The sequence below is a fragment of the Cryptomeria japonica genome, chromosome 2 (assembly GCF_030272615.1).
Source record: "Cryptomeria japonica chromosome 2, Sugi_1.0, whole genome shotgun sequence".
In the NCBI taxonomy this organism is placed as follows: Eukaryota; Viridiplantae; Streptophyta; class Pinopsida; order Cupressales; family Cupressaceae; genus Cryptomeria; species Cryptomeria japonica.
The window spans coordinates 210,376,965-210,396,023 of NC_081406.1; the positions used below are offsets into that span (position 1 = coordinate 210,376,965).

General features: G+C 36.8%; 2 protein-coding genes across 4 annotated transcripts in view; both read left to right on the forward strand.

Moving 5' to 3' along the window:
- The window catches only part of LOC131074955 (isoamylase 1, chloroplastic), a 195,445-nt gene that overhangs the window by 32,671 nt on the left and 143,715 nt on the right, over positions 1-19,059 (forward strand). The gene's annotated exons all lie outside the window — the stretch shown is intronic.
- LOC131074956 (uncharacterized) lies at positions 16,848-18,419 on the forward strand. The gene is made up of 2 exons (XM_058011706.2): positions 16,848-17,931; positions 18,018-18,419. Exons 1-2 carry the CDS (start codon positions 17,704-17,706, stop codon positions 18,255-18,257), a joined length of 468 nt encoding a protein of 155 aa, XP_057867689.2. The 5' UTR covers positions 16,848-17,703; the 3' UTR covers positions 18,258-18,419.

Sequence of the window (19,059 nt, forward strand, 5' to 3'; positions counted from 1 at the left end):
TTTTAGTTAATTCCTATTCATTGAATATCATTTGAAGGTAGCTTCCAACTTGTAAAATAAGCAGAGAATCAGTTACTAGATAGTTTGTTCGGACTGGTTCAACTGTGATTACATTTGTCATCTTTGTGGGCGTGAGAATATAGAATTAGGTGATAAATTTGTTAACCAACAGGTAGGTGAGAGCATAGGTGAAGGTGAGGGTAAGATGAATGGAAAGAAATGGAAGGAGATGAGAGGGAGTGTGGGAAAATGGAAATGAAAGGGGAGATGTGAGGGATGTGGTGAAGGCATAGAGGGGTCGAAATGGAAGGAAGTGGAAAGTAGAGAAGATGGAAGGGCTATGGGATGGAGGGAGAGAAGGTGGAAATGGAATGGTGAAATGGTGATGGCGATGGTGAGGAATGGAAATGGGTGTGATCGGGTTTGGGCACCCACTGATAGTGCTGGGAGAAGTGGAAGGGATTATGCCTTGGCTGGGCAAAGGGAGTGTTGAACCTCACTTCATCCTTAAGAAAGAGACTTGATCGGCTCGTGAGCAACTACAAACAAAAGGTTAATAGCAAAGACTCGACAACAACCAACAACTAAGCTAAGACAACTAACCTAGAAAGTGAAAAAGTGAGGGTCCCCATTTGCAATGTGGCGATGTGTGAATACGTCACATCAGGTCTGGGTTTTCCTAATTCAAGATATTGTCATTGCAGTGGATACATTCTTGCAGCAAAATATTGTAACTTATCTTTATCTTGAGACAAGTGAAGCTGTTGAAGACAACACGTCTAATCAGAAACATAGGTCACATAGCGAACATGTCTCCCAAAATGATTCAGCTTTGTTTAAGCATGTGGACACTCTTGGAGAAGCTATTGTTATAATTCTACCTCATGATACAATGTTGGAGTGTAGCGCTGATCAATGTTTGGGATATGAAGTGTGCATGATCAATGTTCTTTGTGTTGAGCATCATTTATTCGGAGTGGATAAGTTTCCGCTGAGCCTTGGTACATGGCATGATGAAACTACAAAGATTTCGGGCTCTCTTGGGGACTATAGTTGATTAGAGGAGTTGGAGAAGCTTGTATCATTTTTCTCTTATTAGAGGTTGGCTTGTTGTTGAACCTTCATCATCCCATGTCATTGGAGGTACTTTTTGTTTTACTTGGAGAGAGGTTCTCAGTTGGATAGATGCCTTCCTGATTCATAACAATAGCGTATGGTGTTTTGTCATAATTTATTATGCACTTAGGATGTTCATTGCTCACGTCCTTGGGAATTCATACAGATTTAGATGGGCATTGGGCATTGGTGGCATAATAAGAGACATCTATTCCTCCACTTTTCGTGGCTGTGAGAGTGTGACAATTTGGTATCCATTAAGCAGCTTGATAGTGGGGATGTTTCAGGATAAAGGAGTTGCAAACTTTAGCACTGCTGGTTGTAGTAGAGTGGGGCAGTGGAGTAATGTAGTGTCTTTTTTTGGCTAGTTTGGGATCGTGGTGGTGCAACAGTGAATTGCTTGAGGACAAGCAATGTTTAGGCTGGGAGGACTTTAATGTCCTCAATTTTTATGGTGACCTTTAACTAAATTGATTTTTATTAATTTATCAAAAAATAAATAAAATATTCAAACGATGACTTAATATTAATTAATTTAATTAAATAACAATAAAATAATAAAATATTATTATAAGGTTACTTTATTAAATAAGTTCTCTAGTCGACCTAATCTTCTAGATGTTTCCTAGAGGGCTTTATGTGGTTGGGGCAAAGGCATGCTTGAATTTGATAAATGGTTAATAATTTGTGGAGATGAAAACCTTCAGGATTTGATAGGAGAGTTGGACGAAAACTTGGTTCTTCAGAGGTGTGGATTTGTGACGGAGTCTACATTTGTGCTGAATTTGTTAAGTCTTTGATAGAGACAAATTTGCAAGAATAAGGGCTTTTGCAGATATTAAGGTTAAATATTATTTCAAGATGGATTTCTTTTCTATTTCAGTTCTAGAGACAAAATCATATTGGATCTACATTAAAGGACTTTTTATATTGGTGAGCTGGTTGCCTGCTTGCTCAATTGAATTGCAAACACGATAAGGGTTTGCCACTTCATTGATATTTCCTATCATGTATTTGTTGAGCCACTACCCATGCATAATCAAGTAGGTGGATGGGAGAAATAATCTCACTTCTGCTAGCATGGTGTATTGAGCGGTTATTTTACCAGTGCGGGAGCTGTCTAGGTGCAAGCCTGGAAGAGGCGAAGGACGATACGTAGGATGACACATAAATGGCAGCATGGTTAATAATATTCTTATGAAAATTTTTGTGATATGAAATAAGAAGAGTTTGAATTTATTGGACTTAATATTATTTATTATAGCTAGCACAAATATTATTTACGGGGATGAGAACTATTGGCAAACCATATTCTCCCTTTGCATGGAAGTTATCTTTGAGTCATGGGTTATCTCAAGTTTTGCACGCCTGATCGGAAAAAGAAAGAAAATCTGAGCATAGAAGATTGATTTGCCAAGGATTGCTCAACCACCATAGTAGAAGAGGGAGTAGCAAAGGCAACAAAGGTAAACAACATGGATCTTCTTGGCTTACGGTTTGCATTGTAGACAAATCTTTGTATGAATGGCTATACCTGTGCTGAAGTGCTTTTCAACGCTGAAGCATAAAATGATAAATCAGATCTTGATATGCATCGATTCCATATTCTAAGGTTTGTTGACCAGGTGCATGATATTCATAGTCCGGTAAACCAAAAAGGCAATTTCTTGATTGCGCTCTTGGAATAAATTGATGAGATTGTAGAACAATACTTATTTTCTGATTCCATTTTTGAGCTGTTATATGATAATGCAATTGGAAGCCTATAAATTCAGTTTGCACATAATATCAAATATTCAATTTTTTTAAATTTTCTTATTATCCCTATTTGGGAATATTTTAGTGGTATCAGAGCCAAAATTTTGCCAACTTGTGGGATGCTAAGGATGATTACAAAGATGGAAGAAAGGGATAATGAAGTTGTGCTCTTTGAAATTGCCAAATGGTATAACAGATATCAAAGGATGAAGGTTCTACTAGCATTTCGAGAATATCAAATTCTGGCTAGGATTACTATACCTGTGAGTGAGGATGTTTTTGAGAATTTTTGATGAATACTTAAGTGAACTTGAGGAGGTCAAGGCTACTGAATCTTTTGATAGAAACTACATAAGAAAGAGGAAAGAAGAAATGGACGCTGAATCAAAATCTCAATCAAAAATGAAAGAATGTCATGTGTCTACTCAAGAGGGAGTGGATGTTTGTGTAGATGGAGAGGTTAAAAGGCTTGAGGAGTTTGCTAATAACATAGGTTCTAAGTGAAAGCACAACATATTAATTTTTAATACAAACAAAATGTCATTCATATATCACTAAAAATTAGCATAAAATTAGTTTAAATTAGTAAGAATTTAATCTAATCTAAAGAATCTAAATATTTTCCTCAAAAGAAAAAGGGATTAAAATAAAAAAAAATGTTGGGTAGGAAAAAATAAGAAAAAGTTGAAAAAAAATGGTGATGATTTTTTTAAAAACTTAGATGCTGCCAAAATGAAGTAAAATGTTCTTAATGAAAAACAAAAAACTTACTTGTTGTGACGTTTTCATACATCGCCCCATTGCAAATGGGGACCCCCACTCTTTGCTTGATAGTGTAGTTGTTTTTGCTTAGTTGTCTAGTTTGGCAGTAGTTTCTTTAGTCATTAACCTCTTGCTTGTGAGGGATTGCAATGCCTTGTCGTTAGGATGTGATCAAGTTAGGTAGTCTAGCAGTATTCAGGTCTCCGTTTGGATTGATTTGGAGCCTTTGCAGCTGTAAGTGCTCAATTGATAGTTGAGAGTCAAGGTAGTCATTGGGCGATGCTTCATAGGGTGGCCTTGAGGTCAGATCAGGGTATGAGTCTTAAGTGTCATGAACAGTCAAGCAAGCAAGTGGATGCCTTTAGGTTGGAGTGAAGAGGTGATCAATCAATTGGGATGAAGTGTTTGATGAAGATGATTCAAGGTCTAAGTGATGATGGAAGAGAACAAATACACCAAGTCAACCCCACGAACAAGTTACCCAACACTTGGTGAAATCAACAAGCAAAGGTGGTCAAGGTGAGTTATCCATGACTCACCAGAATCCATGATCTTGAAGGACTTAGTGAAGATGCTAAATGGAGATGATAATGAATAAGTTTACCACTTGAATCCTCCAAGTTTGCAATCGAAGGCATTGAGATGTTCAACTTATGCAAGCAATGAAGCAATCACCTTGAAGTGCAAGTCATCGACATTTTTACTTGACTTGCTCAAATCCTCGGCATTAGGTCACATTTTTCTGTCACTTGCCCAAATCCATAGCTTTAGGTGACATTTTTCCTTGGGTTGCTCAAATCCCCAACATTGGGTGCATTTTTCCTTGACCTGCCCAAATCCCCGGCCTAGGTGAGATTTTTCCTTGACTTGCTCAAATCCTCGACCTTCACCACATTTTTCCCTCACCTGCTCAAATCCTTGGCCTCGGTGACATTTTTCCTTGGGTTGCTCAAATCCACGATCTAGGTGATTTATCCTTGGGTTGCTAAAATCCCCTACCTACCTAGGTGAGTGATGCTCAAATTCATGACCTTGTTGGGTCACTGACTTTGAGACTGGAAATCAACTTTTTCTCTGCCTTAGCTAAATCAGCAACATGGCAATGAGTGCTTGTAGTGATGAAGTTCTAAAGACCCCCTTCTTGAGGAAGCAAGAGATCATCCATGACTTGAAGAAATCCATGACCTCTTGGTGAAGTGGAACAATTTGTCCACCACTTGCCAAAATCCACGATCAGACTTGCAAAACTGAGAAATTAGACTTATAAAGTAGATAATAGACCTAATTTGCACCTGAAAATCAGAAATTAGAACATCTAGAGTCTATATTAGATAACATGTTTTTTGAAATCAAGATATATCTTTTGTATTAGATCCAAGAATTCCTTTGCTTTTTAGGTCAAGTGCCAGCAGCTGGATGCATGGTATGGGGAGGTGAACTTATCAATAGTAGGGGCAAAGCTTACAAGCCAAGGCTTGAGAGGCTTGAAACAACATTTCTTTACATCAAGTAATTACTTCACGGATTCAACCACTACATGGGGATAGCTCTACAAACAAAATGGAGGAGTTCAAATCAAAGACAAGTGAGATAAGATTAAAGGGGTCGAGATTCGCAAGCATGAAGGATGAGATGTACAAGATAAAACATCATCTATCTTCATAGACAACAGGGATAAAACTTCACAATGATGCAATGGAAGACTCACTACATCCAGATAGAGCAATGAAGAAGAGCAAATTTTGCAATTATCTTAAATTTCCTTTGGAAATCCAAGATTCAAGGCTAGTACACCATGAAGATATCCCTAAATCAATATAAAGATCAAGGTCAAGAGCAGTCATGTTGAAGGATTCCAATGTTGAAAGGTGAGACACATCATGAAGAAGGACATTTGAAAGTGATCAAGTTACATAAGATGATGCAATTCGGGAATATCTCCCACCATCATCTCATTCATCATGGGCTTGGAAATATTGAGTATCAAGAGATATTGACCGAATCATAAACTCTTCTTTGCGATGATCTACAAGATGAGCAAGCCGAGGTGGTGCCTAGTCATTTTCAACCCAATCACATCATTCTAAGTCAAGGCGCCCAAATTCAATGCATTTGACTCATCCAATGAGGAGGATTACCACGTGGAGGCACTAAGTTCAATGTACCTTATTAATATTATATTTTCCTAAGTTAATTATTAATGCTCAATCATGTAATATATTGTATTTTTAGTTTCTTGTTAGAAATTTTCTATTTTGTAAATCCTTGTAATTTATTTATTGAGCATTCTTGCTCATTGTTAATACATCAAATTTTTTACCAATTACTTGCGTAATATGGTATCAGAGCCTGATTTTGGATTTTTTTCAAAGTTTTTTAAAGATCTTTGGGCCTGTGTTTGTCCAGGGTTTTGACACTTGTGTGTTCATGCTTCTGTGTTGAGGGTCTTTGGAAATTTTTTGCTCGCGATTCTCTCTATTTGGCGGCATTTTTTCCGTCACGACATTTACTACCTATTGCTTGCACGATTTTTTGTGCCTTCTTTCAACTTGCTTCGGGTTTGATCTTCTTGCGATTTCCAGAGCTGCATCACAATTTTCTTCTGTGTGCGTGACCTTTTGTGTGATGGCCGCTTCTTCTTAGCTCATTTTCGACGGCTCTTTTTTTTCTTTTGCGACCCACGGTTTTTTTTTTCGCATTGCCTCTTTTTTTTTCTGATGAAAATCATTGGCGAAATTCTTTCTTTAACGAAGACGGATTTCGTCACTTCTTCTGCTCTCAACAAGGTTTTAAAACTCGGACTTGCCACGGACTCGACAAACCAAAAAATTAGACGCGGACTCGGACTCGATAAAAAAAACCGTAGTTTTACAAAAAAACATAAAGAAATTAATGCATTTAGAGAACACAAGAGCCATAATTGAAACATTACACATGTCATATGATCTACAAACACTCAATATTTGAAATTTCACCATTCATACTCCTAGTTTCAAACTTTAAAATGTATAATAACAACATAAGTATATACATGTTTACAAAATTACATATAATGATATGTCCAAATGTAAAAAACAACAATGAACAAATTAAAGAGAAGACTACATCTTCCTTTTTCCAGCTCTAGTGAAAACCAAGGGAGAGATAGAACTAGAGGGTCTAGTTCCAGGAGTCCAAGAATAATCTAATATTTATTAATAATCTAATATTTATTAATAATCTAATATTTATTAAATTATAATTATTTCAAATGGGATATGCTTATAAAGCATATAATATATAAGGTTTTATAACCTTATATTAGAACATTATATATAAATGTTATTAGAATGTGACCCCTAATAACATTGTGTTCCAACACTCCCCCTTAATGTTAATAGGGGATCACATGTCAATTTCCATAAAAGAAAAAATGAAGTACCCTAGTTACGTAGGTCTTCTTTGACAGTCATAAACTTGGACACAAATATATTCCAACATGAATATCATGCATTCCAGACTACATGAAGGTCATCTTGTCATAATTTATGATCCCAGTGTTTTAAAAATGATGCTATGAGGTCTTAACAATTATATTGGAGCCGAGGTCTCCTCAAATAAGCCTCTCCCCAGGTTCATTACATAGTGCCCGTAGGACTTAATACAAGTGTGCCCATAGGACTTAATACAATGCTTTTACAAGGAGAAATTTTTTTACAACATGCCCGTAGGACTTAATAATGCCTACCTGTAGTATTAAAACAAAAAGTACTTACATATGCCTATCTGCAGGCTTAAAAGACTTACTAATGCCTATATAGGTCTTATTTCATACCTATTAGGACATATGCCTACCTGTAGGATTTAAAACTAGGATTTAGCCACTAGGTGGTGTCATTGACATGCACACTCCCCCTCAATGGCATCACCTAAGGCCAAGCATTATTTGAATTTGGAGCATATAATGCCGAAAGGTCTTATGCCTATTAGGTCATACATCTAGGATTTAGCCACTAGGTGGTGTGATGTACACTCCCCCTTAATGGCATCACTTAAAACCAATCACTTGCACAAAGGATTTCAATGTGATGGCTAAAATTCCAATATATAGCACGTGTCCATGATCTTCAAGGTTTCTGTATTATAGAATGATTTTACTCTAGTGAGGTGCCCATGATCTTCAAGGTGTCTTTATTATAGAATTGTTTCACTTGAGTAAGGTGCCCATGATCTTCAATATTCATTTTGATTTTTAGAAATGATATTCTCTAAAAAGAGTAAAGTAACTTCAAGTAATATGGTTCTTTTACATGTATCCAAATGGAACTCTTCCATAAATATTCAAGGCCATATTGATTCTTCAGGAGCTATATTCATATTTTGCCCATTTGATTCAAAGACACATAGAAGATATTCTTCTTATGAAAGTATTGCACCATCCATGTAATAGCACTTGCACCATATGTTTTGAAGGCATAACCTCGCCATAGAAGAAACAATATAGCTAGTAACATAGTAATTAATTAAACTTGATTTTTGGTGCAAAAAATGGAATCAAAGAAAAAATAAAACAATAGATCTGTTTGATCTCCAAAAAAAATTAAAAATGCTAATGATAAATTTTGAATCTACTTATGCAACTTTAATAGCCTTTATATTTCATGGATAAATATTTTATCCTCTATCCATGGATAAATAGATGATCATTGTAATAGTTTGATAGTGAAGCATTTGTTCATAAAATATACATCAAGTAAGATTTTTTTATCAATATAATCCTCTAGAAAATTATTGGGAGATAAATCATAATGTTCCTTCCCTTTGTCCCAATCAATGCACGAGTCTTTTTGTAATGCAACTTAGAACACTATTATACCAATAATTTGGAAGGACAACTTGAAAAAAGGAATTGAGACTAGATGTACCAAAAGTATTAAAACATTATATGGAAGGATGAACACCGTTCGTTATTAGGTGCTTTCTTATTTGTTCATGTATCATCAACAATGATTTATAAGAAGATATCATCAAAGTGAAAAAGGGACATTATTATATCCACCTATACTAAATGACTATCAAAAGATATTATAAATCACCTTTATAAGGAAATTATGAAGTATCAACACTTATAATGGATGATCTAGAAAAGTACAAGTCTACATTATCTCTTATAACATTATGAAACCCCCCTTAAGAATATTCTTCATATATACATAATCTTACATTAATAATAGACAATGTGCTTTAAGATGGAGCACTGCCATGCAAAAGACTCGGTCTAAAGACCAAGGCAACATAGTGCCCTTGTACATGTGGATTTATTAGACATCCAAATATGTTGAATGTCAAGGTTGTACAAATGTTCATCATAATTGTCTTAAATCAGGTTCATTGTTATAGAGATAGATTGAGCTGAACTCTTGACCCCATTCCCAAATAGCTACATTGTAAGAGGAAATTATAGAAGACATTTGTTGACCCACCAAAATTGACCTAAAGGAAATTTATCAAACTTAAGAATTGCATCACATTATTCACGAATGAGGTACAACTCAGAGGTGAAAATTGACATGCAAACAAAAGCCAAATGCTTTCAACCATAAGTGTTACAAAATAATTTAGAAAAAGCGGATTTAAAAGAATAAGCCAAGAGTATAGGTTGTATACTCTATTTATTGAGAGTTCTTTGGAAGCATTCACGTTTTCATAAGGCTTATAAAAGTGAAGGATAAATAACAAAATCATTACAGAGAACTACATATGGTACTTGTGGAACAAAGTAACAAAAAACCAAACTGAGAGCTTGGCAACGAAGTCCGATTTTGAGGACTTCAAAACTTTTAAGCTGGTGAGTGCCCTTTTTTATATCTATTAAAGACATACTTGAGAATGCACGAGAAAGGAGGAATATAAGAACGATTGAAGGGTTTGAGATGGGCGTAGTAATGATGACCAGTAAAGAGGCCTACAAAATTCCAAAATAAACACGTTCAAACTATGTCTAGGAATGCGTATTATAGTGGAATTTGAATCAAGGAAGTCTTTGAAAGGAACAACCAAGCACGTAGATATTATGTGTGGTTGACTTCCAAACAGATGACAATAATGAGAACCATTAAGAATTCTATAAAAAAAAACTATCAGTTGACTCCAAACATCGAACAGTTTATTAAGGTTGCTCGAGATCTCAAAAAAAACTTTGGTTGTCATCCATATTTAAAGCTAATATTATCTGGTTTATGGGAGCGTCTTTATGAGGAGAACTACATGTTTGACATTATGAGCAAAACCAACATAGAACAAAAGAATTGATGTTTTCAATTAACTGCTTTAATTTCCTTATGAATTTATAATACACACACTGCAGAGTGTGCTTGATTGGCAAACGATTATATACTTGGATAGGCATCAATTGATACGTTGGGCAATATCATGCCAAAGGTCGTGACTTATTTACATTCGATCGGTTGCAAAGAGAGTCCTTCTTGACTATTATAAGGATGAGTACTAGTTCCTTGAGTAATATAAGTACACAAACTTTTATGAAGATAAGAAATTGACATAGATGAGGGCTTCAATAAGTGATTCGACTTATCTAAAGGTTTCATTTAAGGACTCTTATTTAAATAATGGTTTGATTAAGTTTATACTTTAACAAACTTAAATATAAAGATAAATTATAATTTTGATTGAATATTGTAATATATATATTTCATAAAAAAAATGACAATGACCTTATATCAATTGTGATCAAATTGCAAGTGAAATGGTGTTTCATTGAAATGTCATGTTCAAGAGTTGTGAATTTTATTTTCCTTTTATAAGTTGAAAAACAATTTTTTGCTTTTATAAAGACATGAAATTTAATAAAAGACTTCATGAATTCAATTTTAAGGTTAAACAAATGAAAACCTCAGGTTTCTAAGCATTATATCAAGCTATTTTTTTGATAATTTATAATCTCACATATTGCTCTAAAGAGAAACAACATCCAACTGTCTAAAGTACTTGATCTAGTAACTAAAGCACAACTTTTTATACAATTGACACTAAAAAAAAGGTTTTGTAACTATGTACTTCTCTTATAAGGGAATAATTTTGAGTTAATAAGATTATGAAATTTGATGTTATTAAAATATATATGTTATACTTCACAATCTTATGCTATGTGAACATTAAAAAATTTGAAAATATCACTTATAAAAAAGAATAGTTAGAATTTCCTTACTTGGCCTTGATAGATTGAATTTAAATGAATGGAGAAGGCATACTAAATACATAGCACAATTGGCCTTGCACGTGTGTTGATTTAGCATAAATACGTTTTCCTTCAAGTTTTATATATCTTCTAGTATAACCTGTAAAAATGATTAGTACTAGCCTATCCTGCTCTTATACCATGTTAGAAATTAGGATCTTAGGATACTAATCATTAGAAACAAGCTCATAAAATAAATGAAATGAGAATCATACATGCATAAATGTACACATTACACAAGATATACATGGGGAAAACCCTTTCGGATAAAAAACCCCATAAAGCATTATTTTATTAAAACACTTACAAATATATTCTATCATAAAATAGACTTGAACCTGGGGACATTCCTCCAATACTTCCACATGGCCAATAATACCTCTTGTGCATAGTGATGTAACTCACCATAAAGCTCCAAATTCACACAACTCTCAAATGAGAGAGAACCTCCTTAAATATAGGAGAAAGGGTGGCTTCACTAGTCACACCTTTTCAATAACCCCCATTCATAAATAATTAATACTCTAATATTTATTAAATTATAATTATTTCAAATGGGATATGCTTATAAAGCATATAATATATAAGGTTTTATAACCTTATATTAGAACATTATATATAAATGTTATTAGGATGTGACCCCTAATAACATTATGTTCTAACAATTTCTCAACCCTCCGTTTTTTCTTCATCAAACCTGGAATTTTTTTTGGCGACCTAGGGTTTCTTCGAAATCCTATCATTTTTTTGTTGGATTCAGATTTTGACCTCAAATTTGTGTTAAGTTTTTTGAACCCTCAACTGGGTCGTAGTTCGATTTTTTTGGGTGCATTGTTTTCCGTGCCTCAATTTTTGAGTCATCAGATTTGCATTTTGATTTCAGATTCCTTGTGGGTTTTTTGAAAGCTAATTTGGGTTGTTGTTAGATTTTTTCTGGGTCAGCGAAATTTTTTCTCGAAATCTGTGCTTGCAGTACTTTGTTTTTTTGATGTCTCCACTTGATTCTGCCTTTGTTTCAGATTCGCATCCTTTCAAATTTTCTCATTTTTCGTGCATTGGGAAACGTGCAAGATGGCATCATTGACCAACTTGATGTTGGAAGGCAGTCAACGATTTAATGGCAAGAATTATAATACCTGGAAGCAACGCATGCTGACAATCTTCGAATATTGCCACCTTGATGATCTGGTTTTGGACAAAGAATCTCGTCCTATCGCAGCCGGATTAGATCAGGACAAATTTGATGATCGCAATCAGGAAGCTGTCATGCTTCATAAGCTCTCTGTCACAGATGACCAGGTACCTCAGATTCCTTCTGGCAAGTCAGCCTCTGAAATTTGGAAGCATCTGAAGGAGTTGCATGAGACATCCGACAAAAGTTGAGCGTTCTTTTTGAAGAACCAGTTGTTCTCCATCATGATGGATGAACGCATGTCCTTACAAGAGCATATCATGAAGATTAAGGACATTCGAGATCAACTCGAAGCTATTGGTTGGAAAATGGAGGAAGAGGATATGGTAGTCATAACCTTGAAGAGTTTACCAAAACCCTATGAGCACTTCATAGAGACTCTCAACATTACGTCTATGAATGTTGATTTGAAATTTCCAGAGTTGTGCACCAAACTTCTGCAACAGGATCGTTGGAAACAATTGTTTGGTAGCGGTGCCACTTCATCCTCCTCTGAGCAAGCATTTGCAGCCAAATCCTTTCACAAGGATAAAGGCAAATCTCAGTCCTCCCAGTTATCTCAGCAGAAGGGCTCTATTTAGTCTCAGGATGGTTCGAAGAAGAAGGTTCAATGCAACTATTGTCACAAATATGGTCATATGATTAAGGATTGTCAAAATCGCCTAGCTTCCAAACAATGAAAGTAGGGGGGGTCTCAGCCAAAAGACAATGTCGCTAAGCACGCAGAGCTTAAAGAGTCAGCCGTTTATGCCTTTATGGCTAAAAGACCTACAGACCATGTGAAGTCTTCTGCTTGGTATATTGATTCTGGTGCTTCTCGACATTTCACTCACAGCCGTGATTGGTTTACATAATTCTCTCCCTATACTGATTTAGTTATTTTTGGAGGAGGTGAAGAGTATACCGTTGTCGGCAAGGGCAACGTTCAGATACGGTCTGGTGGGAGGAATCTCATATTCCTCAATGTGTACTACGTTCCTGGCATGGAATTGAACCTTCTCTCTGTGAGTTAGATTATGCAGCATTCTCCTCAGCTTGATGCCATCTTCAATGCACATAAGTGTTCAATTGTTGATCGTGCGACACGCACTACTGTTGTTGGTATTGAGGATCATGGTCTTTACAGACTTGTGGATAGATGTGATTCTCTTGAGCATGCCTTCGCAGCAAAATCCTCCTCTATCACCCGTCTATGGCATCAGTGATATGGTCACCTGAATATTCATTACCTTGCTCAGCTTGTTCGAGAAGATTTAGTACATGGCCTACCTGAAATTCAAACTTAGAATCAACGAGTTTGTGAAGCTTGTCAGGCTGGGAAGGAGCACATGACACCGTTCAAGGATGGTGACTCATGGCGAGCCTCTATGGTACTACAATTGGTCCACGCTGATGTATGTGGTCCAATCAATACTACTGATGTTACTGGGTGCAGGTATTTCTTGCTTTTTGTTGATGATTTCAGTCGTAAAATGTGGGTGTAGTTTCTTAGACAAAAATCAGATGTGTTTCCTGTATTTTAGGAATTTAAGGCCTTAGTAGAAAAAGAGTCTAGTTGTTCTATTATTACTCTTAGGTCTGATAATGGGGAGGAGTTTTGTTCGACTGCTTTCTCCACTTTCTGTGATACACATGGTATAAAACGTCAGTTAACCACACCATACACCCCTCAACAAAACGGCGTTGTAGAACGTCGCAATCGCACCATTACAAAAATGGCTAGGTCTATGTTGGAACACATAAATGTTCCTAAAAAGTATTGGGCAGAAGCAATGTTTACTGCAGTCTATCTCCTTAATAGGTCTCCCACTCATGCTGTTAAGGGAAAGACTCCTGAGGAAGCATGGATTGGTCGCAAACCCAGGATCAACCATTTGAAAGTTTTTGGCCCTCTTGCATATGTTTGGATTCCAGATACCAAGCGCTCTAAGTTGGATTCCAAGAGTCAGAAGCTTATGTTTACAGGATACAGTGACAACCATAAGGCCTACTGGCTGATTGATGTAGACACTGATCGTCTCATCTTCAGTCGTGATGTTGTTTTTGATGAAGATCCAGGACAATTTCAACTTTCCTCGTCTGAGCAGAATTTTGAGGATCAGCCTTTGAAGGCTTCTGATTTAGGTGTTCGTCTTCCATTTGGATCACCTGATGGGAGGGATGATACAGATTCTGTATTTGATGATGCACTACTTGAATTTCCTCTAGATGATGCTAATCTTTCACTTGTTCCAGATCCTCTTCCACCTCCAGTTCCAGTTATTCCTCCTTCATCTGATGTTGGCACTTATACTCTCCGGCCTAAGTGGTGGGCTAAGATCATCAGTGATCTTTGTCCTGATGAGCTCATTGTGGGTAGATCTTCCAGAAATAAGGGCAAGCAGCAAAATACAGTTAGCTTTGCTCTCATGGCCAACATTCATGGTATTTATGAGCCTTAGACCTATACAGAGGCCAAAGGGATTCCAGAGTGGGAACAGGCAATGGATGCATAATATTGGAGCCTTCTGAAGAACAACACCTGGGTTCCCTCTGATCTTACTCTAGGGAAGAAGTCCATTAGCTGCAAATGGGTGTACCAGGTCAAGTATCATGCAGATGGTACTTTAGATAAATACAAGGCCAAATTAGTTGCTCGAGGATTCACACAGGAGGAGGGCATTGATTATGAGGAGACTTTTGCTCCTACTGCCAAGATGAGTACCATTCGTCTTCTTCTCTCTATTGTAGCTCAGTTTGGATGGAAAGTCCATCAGATAGATGTTAAGAGTGCCTTCCTCAACGGTGAGTTGCAGGAAGAAGTCTAGATGACGCAACCTCCTGGTTTCAAGGTTGCTGGCAAAGAACATCAAGTATGTGGTCTCGTTAAAGTACTCTATGGACTCAAATAGGCTCCTCGAGTGTGGTACATCAAGATTGATCAGTACTTGGTTGCTCATGGCTTTTAGTGTTGTCCTTTTGACAGAATCTGTATATCAAACACTCTGGTGATGATATTCTTTTTCTTGTTGTTTATGTGGATGACTTGGTCATTACTGGCAGGTCAACACATTTGATTGCAGAAATCAAACAGGACCTGTGCAAGGATTTTGATATGACAGATTTGGGGCTTCTCCATTATTGTTTGGGTGTTGAGGTTTGACAGACCGATAGTAGCATTTTTATTTCTCAGTCTAAGTATGCCAGGAACTTGCTTGACAAGTTTCGAATGCAGGATTGCAAACTTGCTTCCACACCTATGGAGACAAGACTAAAGTTGTCAGCCAAGTCTGATTCTCCTCCTGTAGATGAAACACAATTCAGGAAACTAGTGGGTAGTCTCATCTATCTTACTGTTACTAGACCTGATCTCAGTTTTGCAGTGAGCTACATTTCACGCTTCATGACAGCCCCCAAGGCTGATCATTGGGTAGCAGCAAAGCGTGTGCTGCATTATGTGAAGGGCACCTCTGATTATGGACTTCTTTACACTAGGAGTCATGATCCTAGACTCAGTGGGTTCACAGATTTTGATTGGGCAGGTTCGGTTGATGACAGGAAATCAACCTCTGCATATGTGTTCAGTTTGGGATCCGGTGCAGTCACATGGGCTAGTAAAAAGTAGCAGGCAATGGCTCTCTCCTCGACAAAAGCAGAGTATCGAGGAGCAGTTAAGGCAGCATGTTCGACGGATGCTTGCCGATATGCAAATATCTCAAGAAGGTCTGACTCCCTTGTTCAGTGATAATCAGGGAGTGCTCAAACTTGCCAAGAATCCTGTCTTCCATGAAAGAACCAAGTATGTGGAAACTCTTTGTCACTTCATCAGAAAGCTTGTTGAAGACGACTCAGTTCAGTTGCTGTATGCAAGCTTGAAAAACTCTGCACGCTTTTGAAAAAATCGCGATTACTTGTGAGCCCTAATTCGGCACGAGTGACTCACCATTAAACTCGGCACCGATTTTTACTAAAACGCGCTGCGATTTTTACCAGTTAAAATCTCTAAAAATCGGAAAAATTCACTTAAAAAATCGGCGCGAAAAACAATTAAAAAGGTTTTAAGTAAAAAAAAACCTAAATAATTTGACATTTCTTTTGTTTTCCAAGCAACGGGAGCCCAAAAAAATGCATGATGGCAGGCGTGCGGCGCGACTAGGGCAGTTTGCAACCTATCTGACCCGCGTGACGCCATTAAGGCACGATTTTTGGCAAATCCGATCTGTGCGCGACTAGGGTTCAAGGGTTTCAAATTCCAGGTTCTTTTTTTGATCAATTCTTCTAAGTTTTTTTTTTTCTTTAACACTATTTTTTATTTTTTTACAGTATTAATAATTTATTAACACTTAATTTTTTTACAAGTTTTTAATAGTATTCAATGATTCTATTATAAGTTTTTTTTTCTAAAACTATTTTTAAATTTTTTTAACAGTATTATGATATTATCAATTTATTAACAATTTAGTACTCTATTAATTTTTTTACAAGTTTTTAACAGTGACTGTATTATTAAAATTTAATTTATTATTAATTTATTTAACACTATACTATTAATTTATTAACACTGTATTTACTATTAATAATTTAATTTATTAAATTTTTAACAGTATTGCGAATTTGTGACTATATAACAGAATTGTGACTATAAGTTTTACTTTTTAATACTGTTATTCAAAATAATAAGTTATTAATTGTTTTACAATGTTACTGTGATATAGGTAGGATTAGAAATGTAATAAGTTACAAACAGTGATATTGTTCTCTAAAATTCTAAATGTCGTCTCTCTCTTTTGCTAGGTTCTCTTCCAGTTTTTTGAAAGAAAATGGCTTCTAGTTCTACTGGTAAAGGTGGTGGCAGAAAGAGAGACCTTTGTTGGAAACATGGGGCACCAGGTCCAAAAAGAGGAGACGTCCTTTGTAACCATTGCACCAAGATTATAAAAGGTGGCATTAATAGGTTCAAATATCACCTTGCACAGATTGAATGTCGAGATACCAGAAAATGTAAGGGATGTCCTGAAGAGGCTACGAGGGATGCAATAGCAACGCTTGAAGCATATGATCAAAGGAAGGCAACAAAAAAGAGAACAACAGAGGCAATGGCCAGCCCCAAGGGCAAATTTGAGTTCTATAGGGTCACATACAGATGTGGGGGCATCTAGTTCTTCCCTTGGGCCACGGATACGAGGAATGGGAAGTGTGGGCAGCCATGTGGAAAACTACTTTGTTCCACGTAACACTCCTGGTGCACAACCTGGATCGCTAGGCACTGCATGGAATAAAGAGGCTCACCAACAAGCAAAGGTGGCGTGTGCTAGATTTTGGATCTACAATGATATTTCGTTCAATGTTGTTTCTAGTCCATCTTGGGAACAATTGGTCACCGAATTGACTGTGGCAAGTAAGGGGTTCAAGTCCCCAAGTTGTTATGAGATTAGTGGACTGTTATTGCAGGATGAGGTCCAAAACACTCACGCATATGTGGCAGCCGACAAACTTCTAATGGCTAGACATCCGACATTATTTTGGAGCCCTTGTGCTGCCCATTGTCTTGATTTACTCCTTGAGGACATAGGGAAACTAAGCTGGGTTAAAGAAAGTGGTTGAAGATGGAAGGAATATCACCAAATACATCTACAATCACACATTGGTCCTGAATCTTATGAGAGAGCACATTGATGGTAAGGATCTTGTGCGATCGGGGGTCACACGCTTTGCTACCAATTTTTTCACCTTGCAGAGCATACTTGCTACATTGCCCAACTTGAAGCGGATGTTCGTGAGTGAAAGATGGATGGGGAGTCCTTATGCTACAAAGCTTGAAGCAAAGAAGGTTGTGGTTGCCATTTTTGATTTTAATTTTGCCAAGATGGTGGAGGAGATCATCAATGTAAGTTTTGAAACTTTAATTGATGATTTATTATTTAATTTTCTAATATTACAATCTGCTGATTTTGTTAAATTTTTTATATCTAGGTGTCGGAACCGTTGGTGAGGGTGCTACAAATGGTAGATGGGGATCATAACTCTATGGGGTATCTATATGAGGCCATGGATAAGGCCAAAGAGGCGATTCAACACTTGTATGCGTCAAACAAGACCAAGTATGAACTCATATGGCACATAATTGATCTGAGGTGGAACCATCAACTCCACCAACATATTCATGCTGTTGCCTACTTCTTGAATCCCAAGTTTTTTAATCCTCGAGTTTGAGAGTAGATGCAGAGGTTAGAATTGGCCTTGACATATGCATTCAAAGATTAGTTGATGATGAGAACCTTCGAGATCTGATACTTGATGAGTTGCAGAGCTATAAGAAGGCCATAGGGCCATTGTTTTCTTCACTTGATTGCAAACGTAGGAGAGACACCTTACGACCAGGTAAAAAAAAACATATGTTTAATTTTATTTTACCATTTATTTCTCTCTTTAAGATTATTAAAATCTTTACAAGTTACAAATGACATTTTTTATCCTTGCAGATTTGTGGTGGAAAGATATGGTGCCACAATGCCTAATCTTCAAAAGCTTGCCATCCGCATGTTATCACAGCCTTGGAGTGCTTCTGGTTGTGAGCGCAACTGGAGTGTTTTTGAGGCCATCCACACTAAAAAGCGCAATAGGTTGACTCAACAACGCTTGAATGATCTTGTCTATGTGCGATACAACATTCGATTGCATGAGAAGAAGGTGCTAGGGCAAGATTCACATGAAACACTTGACTTGGATGACATTGATCCATATTGAGCATGTTGGGACTCATTAAATTTGAGTAATTTGAGAGGCCCATTTCAAAAATTTTGTTATTCACATTTTCAGAAGGGCACCTAATCTCATTCAGGTGGCCTAGTTAGAGAGAGGGTAAAATGAAACCAGTTGATGTCCAAAGGGTAAGGCTTGGGAAATGTGTCCAACACCTTTCATTTGGCTAATGAAGTGTTCTACAACTTTCAGATTTCAGTTTGGATCAGTTTATCAGGTACCCATTTCAAGGGGTGAGCTGAAAGTGCATTTT